Below are 16,380 nucleotides of genomic sequence, written 5' to 3'. Positions count from 1 at the left end.
TCTTCTCCACTTGGCAGCTCCAATTTTTCAGTGTTGCTATAGCAAATCTCCATGGCAATGACCCTAATCAGGGAAGGGGGGATGCAGAGGGGACGCATGCTCAGAGTGGCTGCTGGAGCCTCGCCTGCTCGCTACAGCTGCTCCAAGGGTCTGGCACACAGGCGAAGAGAAAGATCAGGTACTTGGCAAACTGGTCCTTGGGGTGCATCGCAAGCCCGTGGCGTGTCGCTGCAGTGATGTGTGCATGTGGGTTTGCGTGTGCATGGGGGTCTGTGCTTATCACGCCCGGTCCACTTCTTTGTGGGCAGCGTGCTGGGAACAAACTGCTGATTTTCTTTATTTCTCCTCGTTTCAGGCAGGGAAGATAGCTTGAATTATTGATGAGAGTAATGGCGTTGCCGTCTGTCTGGAGGGTGATGCGTGTGGCCATCCCGTTCATCTCGGTGGTTGGCCTGCTAAGCGTGAGGTTTGTGGGGGCCAGCCAGGACTCTGGGAGTGTCATTCCTGCAGAAAGTACGTACCTGCCGTGTGCACTCATGCCCTCCTGCTGCACCGCATCCCGCTTGCTTTCCTCCACTTAACCCACAGCAGCCACACAGACCTTAAGCTCCAGGGGAATGCTGCATTGCCTTATTAGCGAGGGAGTAATGATGAATTTGTAACATGTCAGCAAAGCACATGAAAACAACGCTTATAAAAACAGCAAGCAAGCAAAGGATTAGTAGTTATTTAGGAAAAAATACTAACTGCATATTGTAATTTTCATTGAAGCTGGTTTTAAAGCTCTTTGATTGTAGGTCTTTCAGATCTGTCTCTCGAGAGTTTCGTTTCCAAATTTGCCACAATACATATGATGTCCTTGCTAGTCTGGATATTGTTAGAAGGAAATTTCTGTTTATTTCTGCTAGGGCATTACATTTTGCTTATTTTAGTATTTAGTTGGAACAACAGTTCAAGTTCAACTTTCTTGTAACTATTACAGATTGACACAGGGGAAGTTGACCCAAACAGTGTATTCGTAAAGCATATACAGATTTCTGAAATCCTACTGCTATTCTGCAAAGCTAAAAAATAAATAAATATGATAGACTGCCTTGAGCACACCATGGAGCTAGGAGCTCTTGAATTTGGATCACAGCTCCTTTGTCATTCTGAGCAAGTCTCTAGCTGAACTTTCTCAGCTCCAAAATGAGGCAATAGTTCAGATATTAGGGGATGGAGTCAACGTTCTCGTGGTGTTTTGGTGACAGCAGGTGGGAAGTAGCCACTCATTAGAGACTTAAAATATCCTCTGGGAGAAAAAAAAAAAGGAAGGTAATTGCATACAAACCAATCTTTACTTCTTAGTCATGCTTACTTTGTATCACAGGTATCTTTTTATATAACTGCTAAAATATTTAATACAAGATCTGGTTTGTCACTGCATTTTATTCTCCTATAATTCCATTACTAGTTTTCAAATATACCTATGTGTTTTTGTCTCTACAGGACTTACATCTTGAATTCCCTTCTTTTTCCATTCTCTTCTTTTTTAATTAATGCTAAGTTTTGGTCTGTTCTAAAACAGACCTCATCTCTATTTTGTGTGTTTGTTTTCTAGGCATTAATTAATTTTAATAAGTTTTGTGACAAGTAGTCCATTTTGTCTCCTCAAGGAGAAAATCATGCTTGAAAAATAAATTATATGTGCCCTTTGTGTGTCTATGTTAGCAGAGGCAAGTCAACATATTTTGAGGAAGAAGTATATAGTGGTTCTTTGTTCCACTTGTGTAGTGGAAACTCCCATTTTATCTGTAGAACAAAACCTTGGCCAGGGTCTCTGACCCCAGTCTCAAGGAGTTATCTTTCTGATATCTTCTGGCCAGGCTACTGAAGTCCCCTGAAGAGCCCTTGAGGAAGATTCCATGTCTTGTCTTGTCTTGTCTTACTCCTCCATGTGAGAGTGAGGAATGAAGGGCAGGTCAGAGTGTTTCTGTGGCCAGTGTTTCTGCAGAGAGATGCTGCTCTGTCCAGAGTAATGGAGGCTGGAAGCGTTGCTACAAATGCATAATGGTATTTATGTCTGAGGCCAAGCCAGGAGGAAGACTCTCAGCTGATCATGGATGGTAAATTGTTTCACACTGCTGCAGGGACAGAGTTTTAAAGCAACAAGGAACTCGGGATGCTCCTAATAGGCCTCTTGTCGAAAGAGTGCTGCATAGCTGCTAAATGCTCCAGGTACTTTCCTTTGCCCATCAGGGCTCTTCCTGGTAGTTAACCTGTGGAGCTCCTCCCTTAGGACACTGTGGATGCTAAAAGTTTGCAAGGGATTGCAGAACTGATTCGGTAAACTCAAGGAAAAAAGTCTTAGAAAGGGCTGTTAGATACAGCAGCAGTTCTTCTGGCTCAGGAGCTGCCTCAGCATATTCCTGAGGCCTGGGAGGGTCTTTGGGGACACATCCCTTCATACTTGCCCTGTTCTTATGCTCTTTCACAGGCATCCATTGCTGGCCATGAAGGTCACAACTATAACCAGTGCCTATGGATGTTCCTGGCATGGGGACGTGACTGTACTAGTAACCTGCTAGGATGGTCCCTGGAACACTTTTGTCCATGACAGGAGGCCAATTGCCTATCTGGAAGACAGAGTTTACTGTTCCAGAGATAAGCTGTCTCATGCCAGCTACTCTCAAAGCTTGGGAATGCTTCTAGACACATTTAATGTACTACAAGAGATGTAGCTCATGGGAGACAGGACACTAGGTCAGGCAGACCTTTGATGTGATCTAGTACAGACATTCCTGGATCTTTCCCTGCTTGATGTCAGCTCCACTGACTATTTATCATCAAGGAGTTCATCTTCCTGGGCACTGACCCATTTTGGGGCCAGTGCTACTGCAGCACGTGCACACACCTTCCCTGTTGCTGGCACTTAAGTCCATACTGTCAGCCCAGGTAAACCGGTGGTTGTAGGATCCTGAGTGGCCCAGCAAGAAAAAGGGGGCTCTAGCACACGTTCTTGACAGGGATTTATGATGTACATGGACCATACTAAGTATCCGTCTGCAGGGCAGACCAGTGTGATGCTTGATGCTTTTCTCTGTTCCCAGGTGTGTGACATGGGACTGGGAACATGCCTTTAGCAGGAACAATCCCTCACAGACCACACAGCACTACAGCCTCTCTCCCACGTGGAGGGAGATGTGTCCCTCCTGCAGCAGGAGAGGGGCAGCAATGCTCTTGTGCAAGTGTGGGAGGTGCAGGAGTCACAGGAGAGAAGTAGGAGAGTGAGTCGGAGTTCTTAGCTTTACAGAGACATCCTGCCCTGTGTGTGGCACCAATATCTGGCTGGGGTACCATCACCTGCTCTCCACTTGGCATACTTTCTGCCAGTCAGAGAGCCAGGCCCAGCTTTTTATGAATAATGATAATTAGCAGTGATTAATCATGTCCTTATACTTTATATGCAGCACTTTGCATATGCAAAAGACTGTTCAAGTATGGAGTGGCATTACTAATGTTTGCGGATTATTTTCTTTAAAGTTCAGTGCAATCCACTAAAAAAAATTAAGTAATTTCCCCAATCTCCCATTGCATTCATAGCACGGATCACCCACTGTGAAAGCTGAAATGTGGAATTTGAAGAACAGAAGCTGGTCAGTCTGTTTTCATTAGCCAAGGTGCACGAAATACAAAGAGTAAACGCCATGTGCATGTGAGGGAAAGTAAATTAGACTTCCACAGTGCTTTCAGTTCCAGTTTTTCACCAAGAAGAAGCCAAGAAACATATTTTAAGCTCTCCTCCCCCACTCCTCCCCAAACACACAAAGACACATAGTCTTCAAGCTGACAGGACCCATTTAAAGAATTATAGCTGACTCTTGATAATTCTCATTATGTTAATCCACAAACCTGTTAAGTCTCCCTATGAATGATAGTCTGTTCCCAGCTGTCAGCAAGGAATTAATAGCACTCTGCTGTGCTTTGCTGTGATGTGACTTAAGGTTTGGTTTCATGATTGCTTTAAGCTGATGTAAGCTTATGCTGCCCCTGCCCTTCTCCTCCCCATAACCTGGCCTCCTGTCCTTGCCCTATTTCTGTCCCCAGAACTCGGGCATTCAGGATCTGATCTGGAGAAAAAAAAATCAGTGATCCACCTGACCAAGCAACTGCATGGTCACTCCTGGTGTGAACAAGGGAAGGTGTGGGAACACATAGACAAGGACAGAAAGCAGGGTGGGATTGCTCCTATTGGCAACAGCATGTATTTAGATTTGTTTAAAACCTTCGTGAAAACAGACCCTTAGACATCATTATGTTGGGGAAATGTCCACGGGCATCTGTCCTGGTTTCAGCTGGGATAGAGTTAACTGTCTTCCTAGTAGCTGGTACAGTGCTATGTTTTGAGTTCAGTATGTGAAGAATGTTGATAACACTGATGTTTTCAGTTGTTGCTCAGTAGTGTTTAGACTAATGTCAAGGATTTTTCAGCTTCTCATGCCCAGCCAGTGAGAAAGCTGGAGGGGCACAAGAAGTTGGCACAGGACACAGCCAGGGCACCTGACCCAAACTGGCCAACGGTGTATTCCATACCATGTGACGTCCCATCCAGTTTAGGAACGGGGAAGTGGGGGGGGGCAGGGATTCACCGCTCGGGGACTGGCTGGGTGTCGGTCGGCGGGTGGTGAGCAATTGCACTGTGCATCATTTGTACATTCCAATCCTTTCATTATTGCTGTTGTCATTTTATTAGTGTTATCATTATCATTATTAGTTTCTTCTTTTCTGTTCTATTAAACCGTTCTTATCTCAACCCACGGGTTTTGCTTCTTTTCCCGATTTTCTCCCCCATCCCACTGAGTGGGGGGGAGTGAGTGAGCGGCTGCGTGGTGTTTAGTTGCTGGCTGGGGTTAAACCACGACAGCATCCTACTGAAAATATTGTGAGCATGAAGAGAGATTAAGTCCAGCTAGATAGGCCAGCTTACCAGCCCAGTTCTTCAGTCTGGAAAGCAGACACCAAGGCAGGGAGTGATGGAAAGCAGCAAAGTCGTAAGTAGGACAAAGATGGTGAATATTTCATAACTCTCTCTTCCACTGCAAAAATTAGAGGTAGGACATGAAAGCAGCAGATGTTACCTTCAGAGGAGACAAGAATGGTATTCTGTTCACTCACTGAAGAGCTGAGCTGTGGAACTCATTGCCACAGGATACTCTAGATGCCAAAAGTTTACATGGATTCAGGAAGCAACAGGGCAAATTAACATGAGAAAAATTCATGGAGGGCTTATCAGATGTAGAGACACCAGCCAGACTCAGGCTATGCTCCAGCCTCTTGGTAGGCTAGAAGAACATTGCTAGAGGCTTATTCTTGTATATTCCTTAAGTATCTGCTCTTGGCTACTGCGAGAGCGTGGCTGGTGTAATAGTTTAAAAACCCGGTTAAAGTCAGGACTTGGGCAGCTCTGCTGGTAAAAGTCCAACTGTGCCTATAGGCTTTCCAGGTAGTGGGGTATTGCCCCTATTTTATTTGCATTCAAGTTGCTCTGTGCTAGTGCAAGATGCTTGATGGAGAGATCAGCACTGCCCTAGTTCAGTCCCCAAAGTGCTGAACAGATGTGTGCTCTGCAGGGCTGCATGGGTGGAAAAGTTTATAGCCAGTCACCTCCCCAGCAGCCATTTGTCACCTCCTCCCAGATACAGCTGTCCTCTCATCTGCCAGTGGTGCTGCTTCAGTGAGTCCTCTCTGTGCCACTGTAAGTCAAAATGATGCATCCCATCCCGGGATATAGCTGGTTGGAGGAATCCCATGAGCTCTCCCACTGCCAGTGCTGCAGGACTGCTGGCTGCCAGCAGGCAGGGGTGCTAACCTGACCCAGAGACAGCTGTGCCTGGAGAAGGACCCTCCACCAAGGAGGACAGCCCAGGAAACTAGATTAGAGAGTGAATACCCCATTATGTGGCGAAACTGGCTGCTTCTGCACTGTGGCTTTGAAGAGTATTGCCAGCTCTGTGCCAGAGAAGTTAGGAGCTTTGCACGTGCTGATCCAGGACACGCAGAGCTGCACAGGCAGGTGTCCTCAGTGCCACCACCACTTCCCTGCAGAAGCTGCTTTGATGCCAGGGTGCCTGCTTTCATGGAGGTGGCAGAAGTGAAATAACCACTTGGCACGGTTGTGCCGTAGCACTAGTACCTTCCCATCCACATAGGAGGGCTTGGCTGCCATAAATACCAGTGGATGATCCCACACAGCCATGGCCTTCATGAAGGCCTGGGAAGACTTCCTGGGTGGCAGACAGTGACTGACTATGGAATTCATGGCTGTCCTCAAAGACGCTTTCTCCACACTGCCAGAGCAGGAGATTCATTTATGCCAGAGCACATTCATTTATAACCCGAAGTTTGTTTTCTCTCTATTGAGTTCTGATTTTGAGAACACTTTAGTGACAAGCACTTCAGGGTACGCAGCACTTCACTGAGGTGGAGCCAGGGCAGGTGCTTTCCGAGAAGACCACAGCAAGGAGAGGGAGCAGGCCACGGCACCAAGTGAATGATGGATTTGCTGACAGCAGACTGAGGGTGCAGGTTCTTTCTAAGGGCTCTGCTCCATGGTCTGAAGTGAAAACAATTAAATTACTGAAATACTGAAAACAGGAGGGCGTTGAGTATCTTTAAGATGTGCTCAAAACCATCCTGTCACTACTCCTCTCAGGCCTGGAGAGAGAGTCTTCATGAGTTATGCTGTTCTTACGGAGGTTGGGACTTTGCATCTCCCCACATCCCTGGAATTAAATCCCTGGCTTGATCCCTGGGTTTCCCTGAGATGTCAGCTGCATGGAGGGGAGATGGAGGAGGATGGGTCGGAGAGAAACATCTCCTGAACAGGTCAAAGTCCCTAAGAGGCTTGCTGGGGACCGAGAAGCACTCTGGCTGCTCCCTTCCATCAGGCCCAACTCAGAAGTCCACGTTGGCAGCAGGGTGCCAAGCATAGGGTGCTGCACAGCAGGTCCCTGGCTCCAGGCGGCTCCCCAGCTATCTATCTCAGCAGCAGCTTTGCACCCTCTTTGCTTTGTCAGAGCAGCACAAGTGGCTGCCTGTGGACAAGGATTTCAGCACCCCCTGCAACATGGGGGCTCTGTGATCAATGTAAAACGCCCTCTCTCCCCATTCCCCCTGCATCTCCTCCAGTATCTGCAATTTCTTCCGAAAACCCACACTTCGTTAACTCTGTGACTGAATGAAAGGGCCTGAGATTAGTGCAAGGTGAATCCTGGCAGAGCAGAAATGCCCAGGTCCACAAGTGAGCCATTTTAGTTGTTGTCAAGTCCCTTCCTCCTCCTCTTCTCTGCCTTTTCCTTGCCCTGCCCCTCTCTGTGCACACACTGGCACCAGCTGCAGAGCCAGTGGGATGCTTTGCATTCCTGGCAGAGAAAAAATACAGCAGCAGGTGAAAGGAAGCAAATACAGATCTGGCACTGTCCCTTGCCAAGCTGCTTTGTAAGAGCTCCTGTAAAAACAGACCTGCCTGTCTGATTCCTGAACCACTGCAAACTGCTATTTTCAGTGCATCATTTGAGAATTAACCGATGTCTGAGAAGTTTTGAGGTTTTCCATTTTAAGGGGAGGGGCTGGGGGCTGAAGGCACACAGCACCAGGCAGAATCAAGCCTGGGCTATGTTCAGAAAAGCATACACAGCAAAATGCTCTTGTGTTTTTGCTGGTCCTTACACGTTTGCACAAGGATAGATACAGCCCTGTCCACAGGCAGCCCTAACTTTGTACATATGCAAGTGTGGGTGCCTGGTAAAATGTTTTTTTTTTCCTGGCGTTGCAAGGTCTCTGAGTAGTCCCTCTCTGCACTGCCACACTCCAAATTTCATGCTGTGACAGTGATGTCTTCTTCTGTACCTTTTTCCAGGTCGTCCCTGTGTTGACTGCCATGCGTTTGAGTTCATGCAGAGGGCGTTGCAGGATTTAAAGAAGACAGCGTATAATCTAGACACGCGGGTATGTGTTTCTATAGAAATGCTTTTACTTAGCCTTTATCTCCAAGTGGCCAGGTCTGCCTGTCTGTGTACAGCAGACATGACATCTCTGCTGACTCAATTCCATTTCAGCGAATAGGATTTTACCAAGTACAGATTATTTTTCACAGACTGGAGAGGTTCATTAAAGATCATCTAGTCAGACTTCTTGCATAACAGGCTGAAGAATTACCCCAGACAGTCCCTGCATCAAATAGAGAAGGAAAGAAGATGTATGAAGGGAGAGAAGAACAAGAAAAATTATTTACTCTTTATGTCACAACACTGCTTCTGAGCTATGGGCTGACTGTTCAGCAAGCAGGAGCAGAAAGTGAACTGGAGAGCAAGAAGGTGGCAGGCAGGGCTGGCAGGGGAAAGGGAAGCACATATATTCCTTGCTCATGGATCGATACTCCATGAAAAAGGGGGAAGGAAATTTCTCAGGTAGTTAGCACACAGGGCATTTTGCAACTTCACATGCTGGTCTTGTGCTGCAGAGGTGCTAATGAACAAAAAATGAGGGTGTGTTAAATGCCCTGATTTTAACAATGCATACGTATGTAGGTTCATAAATATGCACAAACACTAACTGGGGTAGGACTTACCACAGCGGTTCCCATGCTGCCTGAAGTTTGCAGGGGGCAGGAGGTCTCTCACCTCTCATAAAGGCCCCCCATGTAAGTCTTGTCCTACCTCTTCTTCCCTAACAGCTCCATTAACACTGGAAACATGACAATAAAGCAACTTGTGGTGAGTGCAACCAGTTCACAGCCACATCACCCAGTTCCTTTAGGTGCCCGCTCAGTGCCTGTGGCCAGTGGTGTCTCTGTTGGCAGGTGAGAAGGGCTCCTTGTTCCTCTAAAGTCATGCTCTGCTCAAATTGTCATTCACAGCAGAGTCAGCCAGAGAGATGTAAATCAATTATGTGTCTCAAACTGTAAGACAGAAGGGCATTTACATTGCTTTGCCTTTGGTTTCTTGTGACCTTGGGCAATCATGTAGGACCCCACACAATAAGGCTGGAGTGACTTTAGCTTTCTCGAGCTATCAATAGCGAACTGATTAGGGCAGAGCTCTGAGTGCAGTACATTGCAAAAGGGTTACATTGCAAAAGATTCCCATGCACTAGCGTAATACTAAATAACTGTTAAGTGTCAGACTGTGAATAGATGGGCTTTACCTCCAGTAGCTGTGCTGGGCTGTTCTGGTGCATAGTGGGGTTTCACCTTTTTGGATTAGGTTCAGCTGAAGTGTTTTGTACCTACACATGACACTGGAAGACCATGTGCAATCGCAGCTGTGTTGGTTCTTATACCGTCACCAGGCTTTACATGGGAAGTTAAAGGAGGTCCTAAATTTCTGGCTAAGCTGCACTGGGAAGATTTTTTTTGAATGCAATAGAGGCAGTACAATTCCTTAATCCCACTTACAGAGATATTCAGATGTATCTGTGTTGGCTATTCTATTTGGAGAGTGGAGTGAGAATACAACCCATCAGAGAACAATGCTGTCTTGTAAGAGGTGAGGCAGAATATAAAGGGAGCAGCTGGTCCCAGAGCGCTGCAAGATAAGCTTCTGTTTCTGTGAGGACCTGGACAGTCCTGTGATGCCAAGGCAGTGATTCAGACAGCTCTCAGTATTACAGAACAAGGGGCATAGGAACAGTGCATCACCAAAACAAACGTAACCAGTTATCTGGAACATCTCTCACCCTTTGACAACTTTTAGAGTTTAATACTACTAGTAAAGAAAGGGTATGTTACTGTCCATCTTTTCCAGCCTTTGGATTGAGACTCCAAAGGCCTTTCTGGAAGAGATGCTTTAGTTAAATACAAATTATTGAATGATGCAGAGATGCTAAAGTGAAATGCAGTGGCCAGGGCCCTACAAATGGCATACTGTGGCCTTCTGTTCTCTGAAAGATACAGCCTCTGTATCCCTACTCAACCGCTGGTGCTTGGCTCATGCTGACCAACTATAGCTTCTCAAGTTTTACACACAGGTAACTTCGTTCAACAACTCCTGAGTCTTGAAAGTTGTTGTTACAAGGGCAAGCCCCATGCTAGACTGTTCCTATCAGGGACTTTCTAAGCCAATGCCAACAGGGCCGCAATTAATTTTTGTAATTGATGCTTCTCTTTCACAGTCTTTCAGTTTACAGTCGAATGCTCCCAGAGCTACTCTTCCTGCCTGTAAATAGTCATGAGTGATGCCTAGGCAGGGTTTGTGGTACAGTGACAGCTTGTTGGCATTACAGTGAAATCGCGTAAGCCTGTTTGATGTTAAGATGATTCTATGATTTCTACTGGGCTCTCAACAATGAGAGCATTCACTCATCCGAGATTTCATTGTACAAGTGAGAAGCAGTGTTTAATAACGCCTGCCATTGCACTAAGCCGATAAGTGAAAGCAGACAAGGGAAGTGAACAAGTCCTCTTTAATGCAAAGGTGGATGTCAAAAGTTTGAGGTGAAAAGGATAGAGTGCTGTGGAGGGGAGGGAAAAGCAGTTCTGAAACAGCCTCTCCCTGCAAAATCTTGCAGTCTGAGAACAAGAAATGAGTAGTAGAGAGTGGGAACTGCTGGGGGACAGAGGTGCTGCTGGCCAAGCAAGGCAGAGCAGGTCCCCAGGTAGAAGTGCCCAGCTACTCCTTTGGAAACTGTGAGTCTTTGTTAATTAGCCCTTTGCTGTTTCTAATTTGTCGGGAGGTATCATGTCAGAGGAACACCAGCAGGCTGAAGACCTTCTTGTTTCACAGAGCTTTGAGACAATTTGTTAACAAGTGGTTTTCAACCTTTAATGGTTTTTTCCAGTGCAGATGGGAAACCCATTCATGGTGAATTTAAGCTTGGTAACTTTTATTTCCCCTCAAGAAACTCTTCAGTCAGTCTACAAACTGCGTAAGGGACCACAGACCACAGGGTGAAAACCACAAGATATGCTCAGGAAGAATTTTTTCTTCAGTCACAATTGCACTTCCTAATGTGAGTTGCTTGCACTAACAGTTTTATTTTGCATCTTGCAAGAGTCCCAGCTTCTGAAATGATGGTGCCATTTGAGAAAGTCAGCCTTTGTTTCTCAAAAAGTGAGACCAGGACCCACAAATTAAGTGATTTGATCATAACTAAATAGATGATACTTAAATATCTTTGAGGATCTGAAGTTAATTTTTTTTTCCTGGATACAGAGAAAAAAGCTGGGAAATGCTTTTCCACTAAGGCACTCCAAAAAACAAGAGCAAGTAATTTTAAATGATGTATACAGAGGATGGTTTTTAAGTTTTTGATGGAGTTCTGGGGGCATGGCTCCAAATGGAGCTGATAATAAGGCAACTGTCAGTAAATCAACTCAGGTTAAAATAGGAGCCACAAACTCAGGTCTAGGTCTGCCGTGAAAGATTATGTGTTTCAGACAACAAGGTTAGACTGACAGCTGGATTAAACACAGAGTTATTCTAGAGAAACAGCAGTGTAACTGAGAGCACAACTGGCTCCTCAGCACATGCTATCTGGTGCAATTAAATTATACAGTACTGAAGACATCGTCAACAGGAAGCCATCAATCACTGCAAAGGAATTAAGAGCAGTGCTGTTGAAAGTGGAATTTTTCTCAGCATCTATAAAGGACACTTTAATAATTTTGACAGCCTACTCCCTAGAAGTTAACTGTGAAAATGAAACATTTTAACTATAAAAATACTCTCCATGCATCTTTGTTCTGAATATACTTATTTCATCACTTTTTCTGGATGAAAACCAGCACTAATAACTATGATTTTTCACTCAGCAAAGCACCTTGGCTACAGCTGTGTGGAGGGATTAGGTCTAATCAATTATATACTTTTTTAAACTGATATATTCTGTTCTTTGATTTCATGTTTTTTTGCAGACAGAAACCCTCCTCCTGAGAGCAGAAAAGAGAGGCCTGTGTGATTGCTTTCATGCGATACACTGAAATGAGCACTGGGATTCGGCCAATGGACATTTATTCATTTTTAAAATGCTGTTCAATAAATTACAGGAAGATACAGAGTGCAAGTTGTGCCATGATGCAAGGAAAAGAATTTTTTTCCGAACAGGTACAGCTCAGATCATTTTTGCTTTGATGTGTTTTATCATTACTGTATGTGATATTGCATCTGCTGAAATGTCAACAGAAGAAACAGTGCCAAAGTCTAGTTCATGGGTTATATACAAGGACAGCATCTCACTTTTCTTCTATTTCAAGCCAAAAATTGTCCTTGGACTCTCAGGCCAAGCCCTCAGCACATGTGAATTGGCATAGATCTGTGAAAGTCAGTGGAGTTGAATTCTTTAATATATTTATGGTAGGATGTATCCCTAACATGAAAAGGAAGCTGCTTTGCAATGATGCATAGCTAAACATTTACAAACAAGCAGTCATGGCTTTATGTAGAAATTAGTAGTTGTCACTGACTGCTTGGCAGTCCAAGGAAGGTATTTGTTCCCAATTGTATCAATAGTCCAGTGCACAGCAAACACAGTAATCTGTATCACAATTTAAATTTCTTCAGAGCCACACAGTAGCTGTGATCTTTTTGGAGAGATTTATTAAGTACCTAATGTGATCAGTAACATTTGTAATCACATGAATACTGCCTGGCAATTGAACTGATTGCATCTGCCAAAATCTTCTGGAGAAGTGTCTTTCATTAAGCAAATCACATACTGGATTGAACCACTCAAACTGGCCTCTACAGAGAGTTTTGGCAGAGAGCCTACAAAACGCCTACGTGCCCAGGAGTCTCCTGCAAACTGTATTTTGAGAAATATTTAAGTTCTTCCATAATGGGCCATAGCTCTTGCATGGACTTTACACTCCATAGCGGTGGGTTACAGTGCTGATACTATTAATATTCCTGCTGCAGTCAGTGTGAGGCAAGAGAGAACAAAACAATTTAGGCAGTGTAGTAGTAGTAGTAGTAGTAGTAAAGATTGCGCCTTGTTACTCTTTGAAAAAGAATAGCAAATCCTTTCTCATAGTTTTCATTTTTTCCTTTGTTTTGGGGAGGAGAGCAGAAAATGGCCCCAGTGGAAAGTTCTTGTAGATAACAATAGATTTTTCATAGGGCTTAAAATATCATCCCCAAAGTATAATTAATAGATTTGTGTATCAGCTAGGGCATCTATGTACAGGCTAGCAACTTTTATACAAACAAGAGTATGGGAGCAGTATCAACAGCAGTGGTTTTCAAAGTAATTTTACCAATTCTTATTAATATGTCTGTCTTCCCATAAGTGGCTCATATTTTGCTGTCAGACTGCTCAGTAAGTTATGATGGTAGCTGTCTGTATGTTTCTAAACTGGTTCTCTCCCATTTTATCTACCACATTAGACACAGGGAAATAGGGAACTGTGACCCACTGCCAACTTACTATTTTGTGTGCAGTCATACTCAATAACACAAAGGAGTGTATTACCATATGCTCTGCCAAAGTTGTTTGAAAGGCATGTGGTTCTCAGAAAGGAAAAGCTTCCTTGCACCTGCATTTCAAGTAGGAAATTTGCTTTGTCCTTTGTAGTATTCTAGAAAAACCCTTTATAGGTCATTAGGACCTAGTTTGTATAAAAGAGAAGCAGCATGACACAGCAACACATTGCTTCTAGTAGCATTACACTCCACTGTAGCACGGGTAACTGATGGGAAGCAATAGAGGTTCTTATCATAGACTATATTTTATTTTACAGATAAAACAATAGGTTTAACACAACTCCTTTGAAAAATACCAACCTTAGGTTACTTTACTCCCACTTAGATTTGAACCAAAGTAATGCACAGATTTTGAGTTAGCTTTTTGCAGGAGATGGAGTTCCAGCACTGAACATGTGAATTTTCCAGCACAGCTCACCTTTGCAGGGGGCAGCATGTCTATGGTTTTGAATTGCTGTTGTGCATGCTTATTCTGCTGGTACCTTAGGAATCTTGCAAAGTCCTGTCAGCAAGCACTGTTTTTTTGGCTGTGTTTGTTTTTATTTAGAAAAATGGTTGCTCACAGTTGAGTTTTGATATATGCAGCTTGTCACAATAAAAAGGTGGAATGAATGACAAGTGGATGTTCTGTGACTCCCAAAGGGATCAGAGTGACACTGCATCTTTATGGTTGTGAGGGCAGTGATTATTCTGTATGTATTCCTCTTTATCTACAATACAATACAATAAAAGGGCAAGATGTATTATAGTATTTGGTGTGCTTTGTTACTGATTTGAAAAATGATAGTGCTTATGTATTAATAAATACCTGGTCTTTAATTAGGTGGAAAATCCACAGAGAAAAAATGCTATTTTGAATAAAAAAATAAAGAAATCTTGTATTTGGGCTAAATTTATGAATGTATTCCTATCTGCTGAAGTATAAAATTGAACTCATCCTTTTTTGAAATTAAAACTACTGCAATGATTTTTGTGAGCTTTTTTAAGGACTCTGTACTCTGTACTTAGTTGTTGTGATAAAGCTCCTTATGATTGCTGGATGGCATGACGAAAGAAAATTCAGCTAGATAGTTTTAATTTATTACTGCTCATGAAGTTAATTTAAATTCAGACCCCCCTTGAGTCTCCACTTACTAGAAGAAACTGTGTATTTTAAAAAATAATTTAATTGGAGGAGGCCTTAAAGCAGAAAGTCTGTTTTCCCACACAACACTTCCAGCACTGTTTTGCTGTGGAGCCAAGGCAGTTCTCATGACCTTTTGAAACCAAGCTGTGTCTTCTTTTCTTTTGGTGCAGTGCTGCTGCAGGTAACCCTGGGCACATGGCATTTGTACACAAGGTGGAGTGCAAGTGGTAGGCTGTAAAGATGCACAGCCAAGTTCTTCCTATAAGAGAAATGGTATAATCATGTTAGCATGGTGCTGTTGCTGGGAAGACAAGGTGATGGATAAATCCTGGTAATGACCTCCATATCTCCAGAGCTTCTCATACCTGAGCTAATGCCTCCTTTGGGTGTAATTCGGTGTGTATTCTAAGTCAGTAATTTTGAGCTGAGTCTCAGGACAACTCTCTGAAGACGTGTCTCTGGATTTCACTCTGAAAAATGGGAATACAATTTATCTTGCTCGTAATGAAGATTCCTGCTAGGTAGCATCAAAACTAAGTAGTATTATTGCTAGCTGAATCTGGCTAGTGTATAGGCTGGTGTTCCTTGCCCACATTTTTGTGTGGAATACTCTGAAAGCCCCATGGAATACTCTCTCCAGAGGGACATCTCATATTCAGAAATCAGTTATTTCTTTGTACCCAGAACTAGGCTGTAGGTAACTCCTGGGTGACCTGAGCATCCAGTATACATTCCCCATTTTCTAAGCAATAGTTATAAAGTGTGTAGGCAGTTCCCTTAAGAGTAGCCATGTGGTTTCTGTGCCCCCTCCTTCACCTGTCCCAGGCTGGTTGGTACCCGGAGACAAGACCTCCTCCTGTAGCAGTGGGACTTGTGGAGGGAGCTGATGCTGGCCATTTGTTTGCTACCAGAAGACAGATCTCACCCTGCTGAGAGAAAGCACTTGCTGTGCTGAAGGAGGCTAACAGGAATTCCAGTTTGGTTCAAAGGTAATTTAAAAGAAGAAAGGCTCTGAGGCTGTTTGTTGTGCCTTTCCCGAGGCAGAGAAGCATAGAGGATGGTTTTTCCTTGGAACTGGCACAAGGCAGAAAGTTTGCCTTTGCCTCTCTTGGCAGACAGGAAAGAGACCCCCTTGCCTAAAACAATGAACTGCTTAGTCCTTCCCTGGCCGGGACTCAGGGAGTGAGAGAAAAGGGGAGCAAGTGTGGAGGGGAAAAGGTACCTGCCTTCTGCAGCCTGGCTGAGTTCCTGGCAAATCAGCGCTCCTGACTGAGAAACCAGAGCTGCAGCCTCCTACGGATTTATATGCTGTGCATGGTAAGCGGGGGCTGCAATCATTTTGAATGAGGGCAGTGCTACAGACAAAGCCAGCACAGTGGTATCAGGAACAGGATTTGAAATGGGGAGCACAGAGATGTGCTCACTGATGCAAAAGAAGGGATTATTTTCCCCACTCTCATCAAGAATGGCATGTGAATTTTCCAAGATTTCCAGAACCTGCTTTGAGAGCCATGCAATGAAATGCAGGTGGAAGAGGTGGTTGTGGATAATCCCTGTGCTCCTCAGTTGGAGCTGTGCAGAACATGGAAAGACTCAGGGAGGCTTTGTGCTGTGCTTGTTCCCAAAGAAAATACGGAAGAGCTGAAGCATCTTTTGCAAACTGGTACTTGCCGATTTGAAAATTAAGAGGAAACTAATTTGCAGGTGCTTTTACCAGCCAAGGAGAAAGGCAGCACTCACTTAGAGTGTTCTTGGCAGCAGAAGTTCAAGAGGAGTGGAAAACTAATATCAATTGCAAAT

General features: G+C 44.2%; 1 protein-coding gene across 2 annotated transcripts; it reads left to right on the top strand.

Annotated features, from left to right (window-relative positions):
* The first annotated feature begins 58 nt into the window (after positions 1-58).
* On the top strand, positions 59-14,205 carry C2H4orf48 (chromosome 2 C4orf48 homolog). 2 transcript variants are annotated; one of them, XM_052780675.1, is made up of 4 exons: positions 59-178; positions 356-513; positions 7,898-7,986; positions 11,891-14,205. In XM_052780675.1, exons 2-4 carry the CDS (start codon positions 381-383, stop codon positions 11,954-11,956), a joined length of 288 nt encoding a protein of 95 aa, XP_052636635.1. In that variant the 5' UTR covers positions 59-178; positions 356-380; the 3' UTR covers positions 11,957-14,205. The 2 variants fall into 2 exon arrangements, with proteins under 2 accessions (XP_052636635.1, XP_052636636.1); XM_052780676.1 differs by lacking the exon at positions 59-178 and adding an exon at positions 225-246.
* The last annotated feature ends 2,175 nt before the right edge of the window (positions 14,206-16,380 follow it).

The sequence above is a fragment of the Harpia harpyja genome, chromosome 2 (assembly GCF_026419915.1).
Source record: "Harpia harpyja isolate bHarHar1 chromosome 2, bHarHar1 primary haplotype, whole genome shotgun sequence".
NCBI classification, from domain to species: Eukaryota; Metazoa; Chordata; class Aves; order Accipitriformes; family Accipitridae; genus Harpia; species Harpia harpyja.
Note: the sequence above shows the minus strand (reverse complement) of the source record. Positions and strands in the feature narration are given on the sequence as shown.

Excerpts from the sequence above, each read along its gene's own strand:
- C2H4orf48 (XM_052780675.1), top strand. The coding sequence starts at position 381 with ATGAGAGTAATGGCGTTGCCGTCTGTCTGGAGGGTGATGCGTGTGGCC. Across the intron at positions 514-7,897 it reads GAGTGTCATTCCTGCAGAAA|GTCGTCCCTGTGTTGACTGC; the intron begins GTACGTACCTGC and ends ACCTTTTTCCAG. Across the intron at positions 7,987-11,890 it reads CGTATAATCTAGACACGCGG|ACAGAAACCCTCCTCCTGAG; the intron begins GTATGTGTTTCT and ends GTTTTTTTGCAG.